The following is a 20706-nucleotide window of genomic DNA, read 5'->3' as shown; positions in this document are numbered from 1 at the left end:
TGGCTTTTGAAGATTTAGGTTTGTCGAATTAGTAGTCAAATTAAGGTTTGGGAACATGGGGATAGTTTTCAAAACAAGAGGGGAGACTATTAGAGCAGCTTCAGTGGTTAAAAAATAATGACCTGCTCATAAAAAATAAAAATACGTGAGCATGTAGTCAAACCTTTGGTACATCAATGACATAAGCAACTATCACGATCTTGTAGCTATTTTGAGCAGGTAGCTCAAAATCTTGATGGATATTGAATAATTTATTTAGGATCAAATAAATAAATTAAATATTATATGGAGCTACAAGGTATTGTAGCCAACCAATGTGAAACTCTGTAGTTTACCGTGTAGCTCACCATTGGAGTTGCTCTTAAGAGGCGAATATTTGTTAAATTTTAAGTAGGCGGACAATGATTTTCCTTTCCTAGGAGGTCTTTCACTAACTTGTCAAAATTGTTGCAAGACGAACCACCAGGTCTTGTAGCCGCTTCTGCTTTACATTTCCATTCCATGGCTCTTCTCTTTAATTCCTTCCCTTTCTCACCTTTCATCATCTCTCTCACTAACCCTTCCACTTTCTCTCTCCTGACATCGCCTTCCTCCATCTCCACCCCAACTTTCCACTCTTGACAAGCATATAAGCAGTTTGTTTGCTGCTCGGAGAAAAATGGCCAGCAAATCATGGGCACCCCTTCACTCATGCTCTCTAGGGTAGAATTCCATCCACAATGAGTCAAAAACACGGCAATTGAAGGGTGTTGAAGTACCTTCTCTTGTGGGCACCAACCTGATAGAAACCCTCTTTCTTTGATCTCTTCCAAGTAATCTTCAGTTACAATACTTGACCCACCTTCAAGAAGATCGGGTCGGATTACCCATATGAAAGGAAGATTACTGTCTGCTAATCCCCATGCAAATTCCTCTAATTGCTCTGGAGTTAATGTAGCTAGGCTTCCATAATTAACATAAATAACTGATTTTGGTCCTCTTTTGTCTAACCATTCTAAGCAATTAGTGTCTTCCTGCCATAAATCTGACCTAAGAGGGAGAAGTTCTCGTACGTTCACTGGTTGGCAGAGAAGTGAGAGAGGGCCTATGGTGTAGATATTGGGTATCTTTGTCTTGATTTCCTCCAAAACATTGCCTTCTAGAACATCAAATGTATTCATTATCATGCCTTCGCAACCTATTGCTTTTCTCGCTGTCTCGGCCATGTAGTTGAACATTGTGTCATTTGAATCTGTTGTTCGAAGAAATGTAGGAAGGTGTTTCATTTTAGTCCCTTTGATTAGTCCTGGAACCCAGTCAATTGGTGTCTCAAGATACCCATTTGTAAGGCAGCTTTCATCTGTCAAAACACAGATAAGAAGGATTAACAAGAAATACCCACAGATAGAAAATAAATTTAAACATATGTAGTCATTTGAATGCACGTAGTATTACATTCTCTTATAAATTTGTGCTTGACAAAACATAACGAAAACCAAAAAAGTATTATTATTACTGAATCAAGCCTAATTTTATCGAGTCGAACCCAAAATTAGTAAATACTCCCCCTGTTATCTCTAAATAATAAACCCCTTTCTAAATTTAGTTGGTTAAAGTATAAAATCTTCCATATTTAACAAATAATTATAAACAAAGACAGACTTTCAATGCAATAAACTTGTTTTTATATGGTGAAAGACATCTTATCAACTATGAAATGCTTGGGAATGGCTCAAGCGAAGACCTGCATAACTGAGCTGGCTAACCTATGATAGCCTGATAGGTCTTCTTTTTACATAGAAAAAAAAAACATATGGTGAAAGACATTTCAGTTACCTTTCAAGGGGAAAAGGCCTCGTTTGACAAGCTCATCATATAACATGTACCCTAGCATACCACAAGCACTTGTAGTAAAGAATAACAACACTGGTATACCCAATTCTTTGCCTGCTTCATGTGCGAATGGCATCGCACCATCTGAGATCATACTAGTAATGCAAGGGATATCTGGGGAATCAAGAAGCTTCATTAGGAGACCTCGAAAGGCCTTCTTCGGTTCCCCTTGCAAAGAAACACACAATTCCGGGAGGTCTAACACACCGCGGGTATGGCCAGGTGGCAAACCGTCAGGAATAGTTTCAAAGATGAAGTCATGAAGCTCTTGTAGAGAAGGAGAGTCCACTGCTAAAGAAGAAGATAGTCTATCAAAATCGAACTCTGTAAGCACCATGGTGATGTAAAAGCCATGAGAATGAAGGAGTTTTGCTAGATTCATCATGGGATTTATGTGGCCTTGTGCTGGAGCAGGAATACAGAGAATATGAGGCTTTCTGGGTGCCATTTCAGTCAAACAAATTAATCTTGAAGGATAATTGGATGGATGATTATAATTTTCTTGGTGCCATTTGATTAACTACCTGTATGATTATGTTTATAATGAACTGTATTATGCAGGGTTGAAGTATGGTGATGGACTTATGAGGCATAAACCACATATTACATGGTGCGTAGATTGATATAAACCGCATATACACTATGTGTCGGTTGATTAATGTATATATATTATGGTGTACAACACAAAATATCTCGTTCATCCCATGGTGTTTTTTTTTTCTTCTCATTTTGTCGTTTTTGCTCATTTTAAATTCTCCAAATGAGCAAAACTGATCAAATGAGGATTAAAAAAAAAAAAAAACCCTTCGAATATACTACCAACTCTGTAATCAGAAACAAGATGGAGGTTCTCGCAAAATATGATTTATGCTCCCGGGTGCGCAATGATCACTGTGCACCTTATTTTTAAATTGATATACGAGTAGTTCAAATACAAAGAAAATATCGTACATATCCAAAGATTCAAATATTTCACTTGTACGTGTATATTGAAATCATTCTTAATGTTAGTGGATGTTCATCAAGATGTACAATAAACATTGTGCACCCGAATGTATAATTCAAATTGCGGAGGTTCTCGGTAAATGGATTCATAAATCTGTGTATAGATATTGTTGTGTATAAGAGTAGGGTCCAATTAGATCTTACAGATTTATGGGTTGGTGTCATCTTTAATAGATGGTAGGGTTGATACACATTTACGATTGGGATATCTTATAATCTTGTTGATAAACGACAAGAACAAGAAGAGTGGTGAACTAGTGTTGGCTTTCGCTGTCAAAAGGATAAGGAAAGCAAGTTTTTTGTCCTTAAACAAATTTCTTTATCCTATTTGGGCAAAACCCAACCATGGATGAAGTGATGGAAATGGAGGGGAAGATCAGAGTAGAAGTTGATGAGGTTATGTAAGTTGAATTTGTACGAATATAGAACTCCTTATTACCCTCCATTTAAGGAGTTGGGATCCACGCTTCAGAAATTTTTATTGTACAACCGGGGGTTGTACTATATTACAGAATGATATGCATGGTACAATTAAGATTATCGTAGAAATAGTGACGGTTGAGGTTGTACCAAGTGCTTGATAAAGCATAAGTATTTTGTATAGATGAGGCATCTTTGTTCTCTTCACCTTATTCTTATCGTTTATTAGACTAGAATTGAATTTTTTTTGACCAGGCCGAAAAAGTTAATAAAACACTCGCATAAAACATTTGGATTAGGAGGAATCAGACTTGACTAGACCATACAAGAAAGTAAGAAACTAGAAACATATATCAAATCAGGTAAAGAGAACAAATCCTAGTTATGGAAGTGTAACGGTACATGTGGCCTTGGGCAGGAATACAAACAACATTAGGCCTTTTTTAGGGCCATTACAGATTTACAATCACTAGTTCACTATTCATAAAACACTCACATAGAACATTTGGATCAGGAAGAATCAGAGTAGACCAGAAACTAGAAAAATTAGACCAGATCAGGTAAGGAGAACAACGATAGGGCCATTACATATTTACAATCACTAGTTCACTACTCATTTGTACTTCCATAGTACATAAAAGATCTTGCAATGTCTTCCTTGATGTAGAGCATTTAGGAACATTTTAAAGTAGACTGACAATGATTATCATACATTAACATAAGATCACTCACTAACTTATCAAAGTTACTGTAAGATGAACCACCAAACATTGTACACTCCTCTGCTTTACACTTCCACTCAATTGATTTTACCTTCAATTCCTTCCCCTTTTCACCTTCCATCATCTCTTTCACTAACCCTTCAACTTTCTCTCTTCGAACCTCGCCTTCCTCCATCTCCACACCAACCTTCCACTCATGACAAGCATACAAACAGTTTGTTTGCTGCTCGGCGAAAAACGGCCAGCATATCATAGGCACCCCTTCAGTAATACTCTCCAGAGTCGAATTCCATCCACAATGAGTTAAAAACACCGCGATTGAAGGGTGTTGAAGCACCTTCTCTTGCGAACACCAACTCGATAACAACCCTCTTTCCTTAATCTCCTCCATGTAATCATTACTTAACAACATACTTGATCCTCCTACGATAAGGTCGGACCGGATTATCCATAAGAAAGGGTGATTACTGTTTGCTAATCCCCATGCAAACTCCTCTAATTGTGAAGGAGTTAATATAGCTAGGCTTCCATAATTAACATAAATGACTGATTTTGGACTCCTTTTGTCAAGCCATTCTAAGCAGTTAGTGTCTTCCTTCCATAAACTCGAACTTAAAGGGAGAAGTTCTCGTTCGTTTAGTCGTTGGCAGAGCAGTGGAAGAGGGCCAATGGTGTAGAGATTGTTGATTTCTGTATTGATTGAACTCAAGACTTGGCCTTCTAGATCATCAAATGTGTTGAGAATCATGCCATGGGCAGCTGAACCGGTTCTCGCCGCTTCTCCCAAGTAGTTGAACATAATGTCATTTGGATTTGTGGTTCGGATAAATGTAGGAAGGTGCTTCAGCTTAGCCCCTTTGATCAATCCTGGAACCCAGTCAATTGGTGTGTCAAGATACCCGTTTGTAAGGTAGCTTTCATCTGCCAAAGCACATTAAGAAGAGGGATTAGTGTTCGGAAGCGTTTGTAAACGTCATCAATTAAGAGGATACTTAAACAGCCAATAAGGTCTTGTCTTAATGGTTAAGACTGTATACGATAGACATACCACATATTCGGATTCCCCTCCTCCATTTGTAATATTGTTTGTGGCTCATTCGCAATAAAAAAAAATACTTGAACACAATTATGACATTCTCAACTTATGTGAAGTTCCATGTTTTATCAATTAGGTCTTGACCTAGTTGTTAAAACTGAGGGTATGTGTATTATAGGTCCTATGTTCAAATTCCCACTCCTATCATTTATAGTTTGAATTGCCCTTGATACTCATTCGCACCAAAGATAAAATACTGGTTCCATAATTTTTGATTGCTTGCCAAATCACATACACACCAACGTCCAACTGAGGACTAATCAAAGCAAAAGCAAAAAAAGTGGTGATTATTTTTACCCTTAATTTTAAGAGATTAACTACTTGTTTTCCTCCACACTATTTTTTTTTTTTTTGGGCTACGTTGGCGCAACGTACATTAATTAAAACAAGTATACATAGTATAAAGAACGAAGGGTGGAAAGGCGCACAAAAATGAATTATTTTGATGGTACAAAACTAGAACTACATAAGTTTATCAAAGGTTATATATATTAATCTACACGTAGTATACATTCAGGTGTATTTAAAGTAAGGTGCACCAAAATATATATATATATATATATATATATATATATATATATATATATATATATATATATATATATATATATATATATATATTTATACTCGTTTTAAAATCTTAAGAAAATAATCACGTCCACAAAATTTACAAGGCATGCAACAAATTTGAAATAATACAAACGTTTGAAGTAATGTGACAACAATTTAATGGGGGAGAAGAAATCAATTCCTTTATAAATTTGTTAAATGGTTGCAATATCACCTGGAATTGTTTTACTTTAATTTGTTAAATGGTTGCAATATCACCTGAATTGTTTTACTTTAATTTCATGTGGAATTGTAACCATTCACAATTTAAGGGGGCAGAAGAAATCAATTTCTATACCTAGTGTTTAGTTTAAATTTAGTGGCCACGATACTGGTTCATACTCCGTATTCAGGACAACAGTTAATTTCGAATTGGTGGTAGTAGTTGTTACCTTTTAATGGGAAATGACCTCTTTTAATAAGCTCATCATACTGCATATACCCTAACATGCCACAAGCACTTGTAGTGTAAAACAGCCAAACTGGGATACCCAATTCTTTGCCAACTCCAAGTGCAAAGAACATGGCACCATCTGAAATTATACCAGTGATTGGAGGGGTATTATGGGAAGCAAGAAGCCTCATTAGGACACCTCTAAAGGCCACCTTTGGTTCTCCTGGCAAAGCAACGCACAACTCCGGCAAGTCTAGCACGCTGCGGTTGTTTTCTGGTGGCAAACCGTCAGGAATGGTTTCAATGCTGAAGTCATTGAGGCCTTGAAGAGTGGTGGTGGTGGTAGAGTCTGCGGCCGAGGATGCCGCAGCAGCTAGTCTAGCCACATCAAACTCAGTAAGAACTAATGTGATGTAAAATCCCCTTGAGTGTAGGAGTTTTGCTAGTTTCATCATGGGGATTATGTGGCCTTGTGCTGGTGCTGGAAGACATACTACATGAGGTTTCTTTTGTGCCATTGGAGTCACTCCTACCTTATTAGGGGAAAAAAAACTATAGCTTTGTAGTAAATGTTGGTCAATGAACCCTTTATTTAAATAGGATGTACATATCTTAGGTAGTTTTATGTTGGGGAAGTATATACCACACATACGGCACGCGGATTGATGAATCTATGAATATGTGGTAACAAATTTGATCAGAGAGTTAGGGTGCGTTTTATTTACTTATCTGAATTTAATGGAACCGTTTCTACGGTTTGTGTTGAATAATTAGAATGCTAAAAAGATGAGTGTATGTAGAGAGGACTAGAGGTTGAAAATGAGGTGCCGGGTATTGCTGACAAAAAAGATAAGGAAATGCAGATATCTTTTGTCCTTGGCATGTTACTTTCATTTACACATTGTTTGGTTTTACAATTACACAGACATCCTACATTCCTACTTAGCCACAAAAACAGATTCACCTAAAGTACTCCGTACAAGATTTCAGTCGATTCCCTAATCTTATAAGGAGTATATACTCAACAAAAATCTAGTAGATTCCGAGGTGGTTTCTAAAATTCCCTTTGTAATTAGGTAAAAGTAAATGGAAATCTGATATAACAAGTCTTGAATTTTGAGGTGATTCTAGGAATAAACACACCAGCAATGATCACAACTTTGAAACGCGTTGTTAAAAAGTGTAAGAATATGGAAATCTTGTTAGGAACTCAGCCACCAAGCACAAACAGGTAAAGTGCAACGACGGAATATTACCAACTTTCGATGCACATAGGCAATTTCTTTTTGAAGTTTTCGGCATATACAAGGTTTAAGACAGTTATTAACCCGAAAAATAATGAGAAAAGGAAGTGAATGGATGAGGGATATATAAATATAAATATAAATATAAATGTATTTCAAGAGATTGAGGGAACTTTTCACTCAATACAAAAATGAAATTTAACGAAAGAATTTTTCTTTTTATATTCTTTTCCAGAAAATACTAGTTCCACAAATCACAAGAAAAATGTCAATGCAGGGTTCAAGTCTTCATATGGAGGTTTACCATTTTCCCCTTTACTCCAACAGGCCTCCTGATAAAAAGAGCAGTTGAAGCCTTCAAAATCTGATCTGTAAGTGTTGATAAAAAATCATCCCACAGCAACCAATTTCGCAGTTTTTAGCTTACATCTAACAACAGAAGTTGATGAATCGAGATATGTAAAGTATGATCGGAACAACACCAAAAGGACCCCTGGCTATCATCACCAGCATAGGAAAATCACATTTCACGTATGAGCTGAAGAAGTTTTAAGCAATCATTTGTCTTCATTTCTGCATAGGAAAATACTTCATCATATTTACTGTATGATTCCACTATCCTACCACACGAACCCAGCATGCAGACACAACTAGTAGTTTAGCTGCTTGGAACTTTGGCCTTGTTGAGGTTGATGAGCTCCTCGATAAGCTTCCTCTCTTCATCATTCAGCTTTTTCGGTATCTCAACTTGCACTTTCACCAGTTGGTCACCTCTTTTGCTCTTCTTATTTACAAAGGGGACTCCCTTTTTGGTCATCAACAATGTCACATTAGGTTGGGTACCAGGAGGAATATTCAGATCAGACATTCCATCAACTGTCGGAATTTTCTTTACCGTTCCCATAATTGCATCTAGGTAGGAAACCTTGCAAGTATATAGGATATTATTTCCATCCCTTCTCAAAACGGGATCCTCACGAACTTCAAACACAACAAACAGATCACCAGGTGGCCCACCTTTTCTCCCGGAATTACCCTCGCTTTGAAACCTTATCTTGTTCCCGGTATCTACTCCGGCAGGGACATTTACAGTAATTTTCTTGGGTTTTTTCATTCGTCCATCACCACGACATTTATTGCAGGGGGTACTGCGCTCACCCATTCCATCACAATCAGGGCAGGAGAGTGCCTGCTGAACTATACCAAAAGGTGTCCTTATTGAAGATATAAGCTGCCCATTTCCGTTGCATGTTTTGCAAATATAAGACTTAGAGCCTGGTTTGGTTCCCGTGGCTTCACAGGTGGGACAATCTTCGAGCCTACTTATCTCAATATCTTTATCTACCCCAAACACGGCCTCTCTAAAGTCAAGCCGAAGACTGTAAGCCAGGTCCTCACCCTCTGAATATCCGTTCCGAAAGTTTCCTCCCATACCCATTCCATCAAAGTTGTTGAGTAATTCATCAAAGATGCTGCTGAAGCCCCCCTGCGAAAAATGAGATGCCAGAACAGCTCAAATTGCTAGGTAGGAGACATGCGAAACTGGTCAGAGAGGACTGGTGCGGGCTAGGATCATTTTGGCTTTCCATCAATAAATTTTCTTTGAACCCGTAAATTTTCAGGTCAGTTTAAGAGCCAGATTTAAAATTTACCAGCTTATAGTCAGTTACATTGTTTCAGATTATTCTGAACGCAGTATCAAGTCATAAAATTGTGAATAAACTGAACTCCTGTCAGTTTTGGTTGAATGTAATAGTAGGTTCAGTTTTTGAAAGCACTATCAGGACAGGTTATTCACGAAGATAACTAAAAGAAAGAAACTTACCCCCATGCTTGGGCCACCTTTAAGACCATCCTCTCCATACCTATCATATATGGAACGCTTCTCCTCATCTGACAACACCTGCCGTTTGAATATGTTATTAATAGACAACTGCTACCAAGTAGATAGCTAATACTGACAGCTAAATCAGATAGATAATCTGGAGAAGGGACTGTGCACCGAATAAAAAATTACCTCGTAGGCATTACTAATTTCCTTAAATCTCTGTTCTGCTCCTGGATCTCTGCAAAAAAGGAGGGATAATGCAAAAGAAGTTATAAGTTCAAAATTTTCAACTATATACTCTATAAAAGAAAGGGATCGCCAAACTAAGAACAACAACAATGTAAATCCCACATTCCCAAGAAAGCTACTAAAGAAAGAATAAGTGCAACAGATGGAGTAATTAGAACGAGGTGTATATCGTACTCCGGTACTCCCCACAAATTGGAACATCAAAATCCCATCATTTTGGGCTAGTTCTACAGTTTTAATTGTATCCTACCTCTTCTTCCTGATACATGGGAAGCCAGATCTACACCTAGTTGAAGTAGTAGTAGTCTACATGGCAATCCATAACTTAAACCCAAACAAACAAAATCAGTCTCTGACTCTCTGTAAGCAAAATTTCAAAAGCTTCCTAAATTATACCATTTGCCTCTTCTGAATACTGAATGTATCAAAGTACTTCAATTTCGTAATACAAGGCCCGTGACAAATATTTTAGCTTTTAGTCATTATAGAAGAGCAATGCAGTATTTAATACAATTTTTCATACGATATTCTTCTCTTTTTAATCATTTTAATACGATACACATATTTCATCAAGCACTCATGCGTTGTGACTTGTGAGGCACGTCATGCCACTACCCTACGATAACTTTTTAGCAGATTGAAATCAAGATAACCCTTTCTCCACAATACCACGATGCAAGTGGTTTAAAGCTGCTCCTTGATAAGTATACAAACTAGCTTCTCTGCTTCATGGTGAAAATTCTCATCTGTCCCCTAACTACCTTTAATGATAAGTATACATGCCGACAGAATATCATTTTCACTTCTGAAGGAAGCCAAACCATATGAGCACATTGTAATCTATGATGCCTTTTTTGCCAAGAAATATCCGGTTGTGATTAAAGCCCCCAGTTTTTCAAACTTCAAAGTCAACTAACACAATAAAACCCAGGAATTCATCCACTAAAACTTCAGATACAATGTCATAAGGTTAGTGCACAAAATCCCTTAGTGCACCCTAACAAATTCAAAGAGGATGATTATGGGGTGGACAAAATGGTTACCTTCACTATATGTTGAGAAAAAAGAAGACCGGGAATTCAGTTGATTTTCAGAAAAATATTTACAAGGTGTTATGGAGCTGAGATGTGGATTTGGATTTCAAGGAACAAGACAACTATAGCTGCTCACATAGTAATGCTACAACATTAACAGTAAATATTGCAGAAAGTAACTATGTAAAATCCTAAGAGCTAAAAGCATTTGGACAGCTTCAACGAGAACCAACAATCCAACATGAATTGAAGTTCTAAAAGAGGGTGGAATTTTTTATGCAAAAAATTGATATCACAAAATTGTATAGCAGCAATAATCCTCGAGAACTAGAATATTGCAGCTGTATTTGAGTGAGCATAGTACCCATTGCAATAAATGTTGTTTTCTTGGGTTTTTTCACTCGTCCGTCACCACGACATTTATTGCAGGGAGAACTAGGATAGACATTGCTGTTTTTGAGTGAGCGTAGCCCATCGCTTTTGTCATGACTTGGGCACGCAGATGTCGAGAATTGGCTAAAATATCAAGAGTTATCCAAAGAGCCTGCTTTAGGACCATATGGGTTATTTCTGAGGTATGTCAGTATGCATTATGTAGGATGAACTTCGACTTACTTGTTTACATCAGGATGGTAAGTCCGAGCAAGCCTTTTATAAGCTGCACAAATGAGGGTAATCACACAAATATAATTAGTTCAGTTACTCTTGGGAGAAAAATGAAAACCAAATGCTCTAGGCATGCAATACTTCCCACTGAAACACATAGACTACCTACACAAAGACCAATCTGATACATAAAAGAGGTGAAAGGAAACTAAGACAGCATTATAGCGTTGCTAATATCAGCAACAGAACAGCCATAAAATCGAAATAAAAGAAACTACCTTTCTTAAAAGAGGTACTCACCAGTTTTTATTTCAGGCTTCCTAGCATCTTCTGCAACACCAAGGACAGAATAGTAATTCTGCATGTTAAAAACAGTCATAGTAAAAATATGCCTGCTCACTGTAAACAATGGTGCGCTGCTGTAACGTTATTGCTAAGGGGGGGGGAAAAAGATGACTAGTAATAGTAACTACACAGCAGAAGATATCTTACCTTTCCAGCTCTGACTATGAGGTGGGGATGGGATCGCTTGAAATCATATGAGTCTTTATGTTGCCTTGAGCTTAAAAATGTGTGCGAACAATCAGGAGAAAAGATGGTTGAGCATGATGAAGCCAAAAGTCCATTGCTTGCGCAACTGCAATTTTACAATCAAAAGTTCACAGAGAATTCAACAAAGTCAGAAAAAATAACATCCTAAACATTTGTACAACAGGTACAATGATACATATACAAAATTATCAAAATCACTACTACAAAAACCGTGGTTTCACGACGCTTTGGCCTCGACGCAAGGGGAAGAGCGTTGAACTACATGATAGTCCGCGCGTCGTCTCAACGCCTATCTGTGTCCTCTGAAATTCTCGATGAATATAAGCGTCGAGAGTTTAGGAAATAGCCATGTGAGGCTCACGTGTCATACTTCACATCCCCGGGTCCAAATTGGGGGAAAACTTTCGGCATTCAACCCTAAACACCGCTCTCTCTCTTCTCTCTCTCTCTCTCTTCCAGATCTACATGAACAAGCATTTCTCTGCCTTCAGATCAACATGAACATACATGTAGTCCTCGGTCGACATTTCTAACTCAACTTTCAGGTAATAATTTCTCTTTCTCTTTATTCAAGCTCTCTTATCATAGTTTTTTCTTATCTTCTTTAGATCTTGAATGTATTACTGGGAATCCAATTTTCTCTTTGTTCTTTGATTGAGTGAATTCCAAGTTTTATCTTATTGTTATTAGTTTTATCTGTCAACTCAATTCAAATATTTTGCACGATAAATTAGTTATTTTCTTGTTTAAACGAGTTTAGGGTTTATATTGAGCAGATTTATAGATTATTTTCTTCTTGATTCTTTACTTACCTTCTTCTTTGGTAGAGAAATATTGGGTGAAAAAAAATTGCAGTTACATTTCGCGGAATCTAGTTTCCTAAGTTTGGTCTGGCGCTGGGTAATTCGAACAATACATCAATGCATTTTTTTAAGTTGATTTTTGTTCTTTTCTATTCTTGGTAATTTTAGATTTGTGTGTTAAGGGTTTACTTTCAAATTTGGGTAAATTGATGGTTTAAGAGAATATCATAGTCATATTTCATCTATTGAGAGTAAAATTTTGGTAAATTAATGTTTGGTGCCTCCATTGAGAAGAACTGACATTGTTATTTGTGTTTCTTCTGTAAATTTCGGATATTCAAGTAGTTTGTTTCTTCAATTTATTTCAAGGCTGGATTTTGGGAATAAAGTGATTTCCGTTGTATGCCTATAGCATTGCCATGTAATTCTCAATTTCTCACTTTTCTTTTACAGTCATATTTCATCTATTGAGAGTACAATTTTGGTATAAATCAATGTTTGGTGCCTCCATTGAGAAGAGATGACTTTCTTATGTAAATTTCAGATGTTCAAGTAGTTTGTTTCTTCAATTTATTTCAAGGCTGGATTTTGGGGATGTTGCTTTCCGCTGCCTATACCATTGCCATGTGATTCTCAATTTCTCTCTTTTCTTTTATAATACTTTTATAAACTCTCAATTGGCAATGTTATTATTATTATCCTAAAAATCAAGCTAATGAACTCAGCAGAGATCAATCTACCTTCCTGAAACCTTACATATCAATTATCTTATGTCCTCTTCTTGATTTGAATAGTTGATTACTTCTTGGCAAAGAGCCCCACCAATTCGGTTTGGTGGTGAATAATCTAGGCAAATCTGCTACACGACAGTCCAACTTATAAGTTGCATGTCAATTATAAACCCCTACTAGGAATATAAATCCTCACCATCTGCTTTTGATTCTCTAATTAGCTATTATATCAGACGGGGATATGCATACCTGGTACATCACTAGTCACATGGCCCACATCCGACTTAAAAGAAACCTTTGTGCTCTCTCGATCCGAAACACTCATTTTTCTTTTATCATGAGAGCTGTTGCTTAGGCGAAGAGTTTAATTGCTGATCGAGGAACATTTTCTGAATAACACATAATACCAGGTAAAGATGCAGCTACCAGTCATAAATATTTTGTATTTAACAATAACTTGCAGTGAACTATACCCACACTTGTACTAGCAACTTTTTTGGGTAGTACCCTGGTCTAAATAGCTTTTTTTTTTATCCATTTTGGTCTTCAGTTTGATTTCCGTTGGCTTTGGCCCTACTATTTCAGGTCTGAATTTATGTGAACTAGCAATAACAGTCTTCTCTACAGAGTGAATATGCAGAGAATCTGTTTCAATGACATTAGGAGCTAGGAGCTCAGATATTTAGTGATTACTATAATATGCAGGCTTATAATGAGAAAGTGGTAAATTTCGTTCCTATTTGTCTAGATAGGGCTTAAGATTTAGGACTGTGGAATTAGTTTGGGAAGGTATTAAGGTATCGATCGTCTGAAATTCTATCTAAGTTTCAAATCTTAACCTAGGTGTGAATCAGTATTCTAAATTACAAACATGATAAAATTGATATTTGGCATTAGAAAACGAATGACAGGTTTGGGCAACAAATCGTAACTTAGCTGTGAATCAGTATTCTCAATATGAACATGGTTAACTCATGGCGAAGCATTATATATGTTTGAACTTGAAAGTTTGGCTTAATATACCCTTACCTTAAATCACTCTGATGAAGCGTAACTGTCAGTTGGGTGATGTTATAGGATGTGAACTGAAGGCATGGGATGAGGATGAGCGGGGAGGTGATCAAATATTCAAACAGACACGTTTCTGTTGCAGTTGCAGTTGCTTAGAGAATGTTCTGTGTATGCCCTGGAGGCCTTGATTTGGCAACTTAGAGCACTAGGTTTATGTGGTTGATACTAGAAATCTGTGAGTTAACTAATTATCCACTTTTTGTTTGCTTCTGATTTATACCTTTCACCGACTTTTGAAAGGCAATGTAGGAAGGTATGATCCTAAAAAAAATCTCCAAGAAATGATGAATTTCTGAATCGTAAAGGCTGTCTTTTAACTTAATCCATAAGGTTTTTGTCTCAGATGAATGTGAGCTTGTTGAAAATGTATTGTTTAGTGTATCTTCAAATCCCATTGAAAAGTTATTTTTTTGTACTGTTTAACTGTATCACAGTTCTTATTCTTATTATTACCATCAAATCTGAAATTTGGTTTTTCATTAGGGTTAGAACATTCTAATTATTCTTAATTGTAGCTCGTATGATAGACTTATTCATATTCTATCATTCATATTAGCCTAAGGGGAACATGGAGTAAGATTAACAAAGGCTTTATTACTAATGAGATATGTAATAGTAGTGTTTTGTAAACATTTGTTACTAATGTGGCTTGTTTGGTTATTTTTGTGTGATTTGTCTTGCAGTTGCTATATAGTAAGAGACGAGTTATCGCAAGAGGGTTAGACCTACAACAAGTCTAGGGAATGGCACACCAACGGGTAATTATTCTAATTTTTTCTCATTAAACTGTTTTTGTATTTCATCGCTCCTCTAAATCTTCATAAAGTGCCTTAAATAGAAAAAGTTCTTATAAACTGATCCGAAGTTCCTATTTATCTTGCGCTATTAACAGGGGAATAATTTTTATTACGCCCGTCACATAGAAAAGAGCAATTTGCAAGTATATTTTACCCTGATCATGAAAACCTAAAAAAAGGTTTTCAAGAATGAATATCATTCAAGCAAGTTGAGAGATTAAAGGTCTGCAGAATTTATGAAGTAAAATGATTTTATGAAAGGTCTGCATAATTTATGACCTATCATTCGAGGGAGATGCGGGTGATATTCTTGATTTTCTAAATGTTCTGTTAAGGACCTTAAGGTCATTCAGTTAATAAGTTAAAGCTCAATGGCATCTCAAAATCCAAAGCGATATTTTTCTTGTAGTTTTGCTAGAATCATTAATAATGGCAGTAACTAGAGTTTACACCAAACAAGTACATGTTCGTTCTTAGTATTACCCGTCATATATTTGGAGTATTTGGACTCTTTCCTTCATTTTCCTCATTAAACTAAACACAAAAAAGCTAAAAGTTTTCATATTTCCTTAACAATATGTTCTATCTTTGTCACCTAATATTATGTCTCCTTTTTTCAGTCCACTTTCAAATGTCGGGGTGTGGCTGAATGGTTGCAGACCATGCATCTGGTTGGCTACCCAGATATCTTCACAACCAGGATTTTCTTGACAAGAGTTTGAGATATTCCCCGTTACAGTTTTAGCTTAAACATCTTAGAGGCTTAAACGCTAGACAGCCGGCGATAGGAATTATGCCATCCGGCCTTCCTTGAGTATTGCGACCCTTTGAGGGAAGAAATATAGATGGCTTCTCTCTAACGGTTTCTTCAACAAACAGAAGGATACTAGCAAGTAGTGGGACTCGAGTTGGCGTGAATGTGAGGTTCGTTGAGAAGGTTCACAATCACATTTTTTCAGTCCCTATTTTGATCACTCCTACTTTCGTGAAATAAAATATTTTGTTCGGTTAATCAAGCCATATAATGTGATGAGCATTGTGTCATCTCGTCTATATTAGCCACCCGTTGTGATCAAACTGGGTATGTTAGCTAACCTGTCTGGATCCTGAAATTTGTAAAGAAGTTGGAAGGAAAGGAAAGATATAAAGTACACATTTCACAACTTTTCTATTTTCCGTAGCTGTACTTGTGGTCCAATTTTAACTGTTTTATGTGTAGTAAATGTAGGACATATGTTGGGTGAACTTATAGAATCATATTGAGTCAGATTAGGAAATCGGTTGAGTGATATAATAATGTTGAATCTCCACATTCTATATTAATGTTCATGTAGTAATATTAATGCTATTTCAGGTGTTAAAAATTGACAATGCAAATGAGCTATCAAATTTTTGTTCCAGAAGAGTATAGCTTACAGCCATGTCAGAAGGTAATTTTCCCGTAAGATATCCGTGCATGATATTGTGACATATTTAAGTGCAGATTCTTCTTCGAAGTTTTTTAGACTATGCACTGGATTTATTTCTCTTTTTTTGGATTTGCAGGCTTTACTGTATTAAGTGTGCTAAATGTGCTGAAGGATGTGTCTGGCAGCAGTTCTTTGAAAACAAGCACTTCAATATAAGTTGTTCAATTCCTTTAATGTAAACAAATGGTAGAAGTGTGCATAATATTACAATGTTAATGTACGGTATAAATAATTATTTTGTTGTAGTATATATCAATTTTGAACAAATTCATGTAAGACTCATTTTTTCTTCTATTTATACATTAGTAATGAATAGATTTTCTTGTCGTTTATTCATTTTGATCTCTATGGTAAGTTTTACCTTCACTGAATTTTCTTTGTGGAGAAAATTTGAGTACAGCGTCGGTTGGACCCCCGAAATGATAATTAATCATAACTCTTAATTTTTGACGCTATTGTAATTAATACTATACAAATAATTCTGGACGTTTTTTTGGGGTCGTATTATGGTGGTCATTTAGAATTATAATTCCCGCCAACACAAATTTCTAGACACCCGTAAGTGTCGAGAACTTTAAATAGGAAAATGTTGGGCAAACCGGGAAAAAATCTTATCGACGCTCATAAATCAGATATGTGGACGCTTAAAAGCGTCGAGGCTGTCGACGCTGAAAGGAAAAGGTGGTCGCCAAAAAGCGTCTACATTCTCGGCGCCAAAAAGCGCCGCAAATATTTTCGACTCTAATTTTCTCGACGCTTCAGGAAAGCGTCGAGGGATAATTTCTCGACGCTTTTAGGCGTCGAAAAACGGTCTAAAAAGCGTCGATAACAGGCGCGATTTGTAGTAGTGAATAACTGATTGTCACTTGAGAAAATATCGATCCAAAAACGAACCAGAGAATGGAAATAAAAAAGATACCGACATAAAAACAAAATCTGGTGCTTACCATTGTGAAGACAACCAATTCGAGCTTGTAGTACTATACATTCCAGGTGTCAGACTCTGCAGACCACAATAAGGGACAAACGTTCCACATGGCATGGTCGCCATGTACAAATACCTATATATATGCGAGCAAGATATTTTTGTCAGGACTATCGGAGTTGCAACTCATAATTTTAATCAATCATATACTGTCCAGAATACAAAATTTTGGAGCACAGACAAACTAAAATCATTAAATTAGAAAGATAACATAGTTGTTGATATCATGGTTTAAAGAACATATACATACACGTTACAAGTAATGAAGCAAAACCATCAAAAGGTAGAAAGAGTCGCAAGTGCAATCACTTATCACTACAAGGCTTCATGCACACAAAATTTGCAGTGTAGAAAGCAGTTTTTACAGACTAGTGGACTTCAGCTAAGTTGTTGAAACGATGTATGCAGATGGGAGAAGGTGGTGTAGCTAAGTACAGAGCAACATAGTTCTGAATGGTTGGAGGACTTTCTGTTCTCCATTTTCTTTGAGATAAAACACTGTTACGCAGGCCATTTAGATAAACAACATCCAAAAACACTAATTTAGATACCCTAAACATTAAGAAGTTATCAAGTAATGTTGAATAATGTGTATTAGCAAAAGACTATGCATTTACTCAACTATTTGGTATCATAAGTATCACTAAAATTCCAGACCAAGGTAACTAAAATCTTTTTATGATTCAAATTCTTTCCATTTTTTCTTCATCATATTGAAATGGTTAATCATGATGACACTATTCACAAATGTTCCATTGGGAATGCAGGAACTTCAGGTATGAAAATTTTGATGTATTCTTCTAATGACCCTCATAAACTTCAGTTCAAGATACTCTTATATAACTTCTTTTTACTGCATAAATAACATTCAACGAAGTTGAGGTATTTGAGGATAGATCTCAAAGTAGCAAAAAATCACGATTCAAAGTACAGGAAATTGATCTGCATCAAGCTCATGAAATCTGTACGTGGGGAAGAATCACCATCAAGGCGCTTTTGGGAAATGATTGATCATAGCATAATACTGATTCTGCTAACCTCTTCAATTTAGTTCTATGAAGTGTTAATTGACTCAAGCAGAACGGAAATGGTGTAGGAAGAACTGTCTGTAGACATTTCAAAACAACCAACTTTTTTACCCTTCCCATAGCCTTCAACATCTTCCATTTCCGCATATGATTTGAAATCCATTTTGACATCAGCCAACTTCCATCCTCTCCCACGCTTTGTCATTTATCACAATCACACACTATCTGAAATTTCTTAATACCTTTCCCTCGCTGTCGTCTAAATATCCACGGTCCACCTCAACAATCTCAACTACATATAACTTAATTAACGTTTTCAAATGAACATCCTTACATTATTCTTCAAATACCAAATACGCTACGGTACTATTCTTTCTTGCCCATTTAACCAGAAAGTAAAAGTTCTACTAGGTAGTTCAACCACAATCTCATAAATCTCAACATATGCCTTAAAGACTAAACATTTTGTTTAATATGGAGCAAATTCCTCAAAAGTACCAGAATTTGTCTTTTATCACAATTGTATGCTATCTAAACATGCTGAAATACCTTCTTCCTCTCCGTTGCCTACAAATCCACGGTCCACTTCAACAAACTCAGCTACGAATAACTTAACTAACATTCTCCAACATTACAAATTCTTCAAAGTTCAATGTACTATTCTTTCTTATCCATTTCACCAGAAAGTCAAAGGCCTCAAAGCTCTACTGGGAAGGTTCAGTACAAGCTAGTCTCCACCTATGCCTCAAAGCTAAGCATTTTTTATATGCAGCAAATTTCTCAAAAGTATCGAACTTCTTCTCACCTAGTTCACATGTAACTACAGATTCATATCAACTCTCAAGCAAATTAACTACCCCATGAAAATAAAATCAATTCAACACAAATCCAGTTCCTTTACAAATCAAATTACTCAATCACAAGAAATTATAAATAAAAAAAGATGCAAATTGGCCAAACATTGAAACATGAATCATCTCCTTTAAAATTAGCAAGTACCCACATCACATTAGTGACCCTTAACGAAATTAAAACCCCAAAATTCTGCAAAAGAAAAAGGGGGCTGCGCTAAATTTTAGAAATTCTTTGAATTCATAGCTTAATTACATGAATAATTGAAGTTGAAATGGGAGAAATTCAGTAGAAAAAGAAGATAAAACTCACACGTTGCTAAATTTCACCAAAGACAGCTATGAATCGAGTCCTTTGCTAATCTTCAACAGTTCAAAGAGATGATAGAATTTGGGGAAATGGGAGAATGAACAAATTCACTGAAATACAGTCTCAAGTCTCAACTGTACTCGCCAATTTTGGGCGAGATATTTGGGCAAAACTATCTTGGCAGCAAATATGGACATTTGATGTGCGTTTTCATGTGTACTTGGATTGGAAGGTTGGAGTTTAAAGACTAATCTTGTTTGTTGTTTGGTCACTTTTAATTGCAACTTGCCTCTTTTAACACCTGACTTGTGTCCACATGAACACAAGTGATCCAAATACAATCATCTTGAGTACCAATACATAATATGTCAGTACCAAATGCAAAATTGCTTAGAAATACCATCAATATAAGTCATATGTGTTATTATTGGTATTCACATAATTTGTATTGGTACTAACATATTCTGTATTGGTTACTCCAAATTCTATATTGGTACTCACTTGTGTCCAATATGGACACAAGTCACTTGTGACAAAGACTTCCCCTAAATATTCCGAGGTGAATCAACAAGCACTTTGTGTAAAGAATGATTTTTTTTTTTCCCGAGGGATTGTGTAAAGATGATGTTTAGAGAAAGTAACTAGTGTTTGGGCCCGGAAGATGCTCCGAGTTAATACACGGATACAAATTTTAAATAAATTTAATACTCCATAATTATTAAATTGTCATTTATTATATTTCGTTATGAAAAGATGACAAATAATTTGATTTTGATTAGTGGTTAATTGTTTGGTTTACAAATTAAAGGTCACGGGTTCAAGACTTGTACCACACATATTTATCATTTTTGTTAACGATTTGTTGGTCAGGTCTATTTATAAGGAGTTTGGTGATACTCTTTTAAAATGATTATAAAATAAAAGTTTTTATTAATTTAAATTCCGCAATACATGCATTTTGATCCAATACGCTAACAACTCTTATCTTCTTTCTTAAATAGATCATATACTCCGTATTCATAATGCTCAT

The 20706-nt window shown here is 36.1% G+C and overlaps 3 protein-coding genes and 2 long non-coding RNA genes across 5 annotated transcripts; 2 read left to right on the top strand and 3 right to left on the bottom strand.

Annotated features, from left to right (window-relative positions):
• Positions 1-200: 200 nt before the first annotated feature.
• Positions 201-2601, bottom strand: LOC110800800 (7-deoxyloganetin glucosyltransferase). Its single transcript, XM_022006127.2, has 2 exons — positions 1816-2601; positions 201-1339 (listed from the first exon to the last, which is right to left on the bottom strand). Exons 1-2 carry the CDS (start codon positions 2318-2320, stop codon positions 387-389), a joined length of 1458 nt encoding a protein of 485 aa, XP_021861819.1. The 5' UTR covers positions 2321-2601; the 3' UTR covers positions 201-386.
• A 1059-nt stretch (positions 2602-3660) lies between these two features.
• On the bottom strand, positions 3661-6939 carry LOC110800796 (7-deoxyloganetin glucosyltransferase). Its single transcript, XM_022006123.2, has 2 exons — positions 6117-6939; positions 3661-4940 (listed from the first exon to the last, which is right to left on the bottom strand). Exons 1-2 carry the CDS (start codon positions 6766-6768, stop codon positions 3970-3972), a joined length of 1623 nt encoding a protein of 540 aa, XP_021861815.1. The 5' UTR covers positions 6769-6939; the 3' UTR covers positions 3661-3969.
• A 546-nt stretch (positions 6940-7485) lies between these two features.
• On the bottom strand, positions 7486-19941 carry LOC110800795 (chaperone protein dnaJ A7A, chloroplastic). The gene is made up of 8 exons (XM_022006122.2): positions 19680-19941; positions 17450-17563; positions 11572-11716; positions 11380-11437; positions 11089-11131; positions 9380-9428; positions 9188-9265; positions 7486-8848 (listed from the first exon to the last, which is right to left on the bottom strand). The coding sequence occupies exons 2-8, from the start codon at positions 17551-17553 to the stop codon at positions 8021-8023; spliced, it is 1305 nt and encodes a 434-aa protein (XP_021861814.1). The 5' UTR covers positions 17554-17563; positions 19680-19941; the 3' UTR covers positions 7486-8020.
• Positions 12037-15792, top strand: LOC130472310 (uncharacterized). The gene is made up of 3 exons (XR_008932408.1): positions 12037-12176; positions 14920-14994; positions 15654-15792. It is a non-coding gene; the product is annotated as an uncharacterized lncRNA (long non-coding RNA).
• Positions 16386-16834, top strand: LOC130472311 (uncharacterized). Its single transcript, XR_008932409.1, has 2 exons — positions 16386-16463; positions 16579-16834. It is a non-coding gene; the product is annotated as an uncharacterized lncRNA (long non-coding RNA).
• Positions 19942-20706: the final 765 nt, after the last annotated feature.

The sequence above is a fragment of the Spinacia oleracea genome, chromosome 4 (assembly GCF_020520425.1).
Source record: "Spinacia oleracea cultivar Varoflay chromosome 4, BTI_SOV_V1, whole genome shotgun sequence".
NCBI classification, from domain to species: Eukaryota; Viridiplantae; Streptophyta; class Magnoliopsida; order Caryophyllales; family Amaranthaceae; genus Spinacia; species Spinacia oleracea.
Note: the sequence above shows the minus strand (reverse complement) of the source record. Positions and strands in the feature narration are given on the sequence as shown.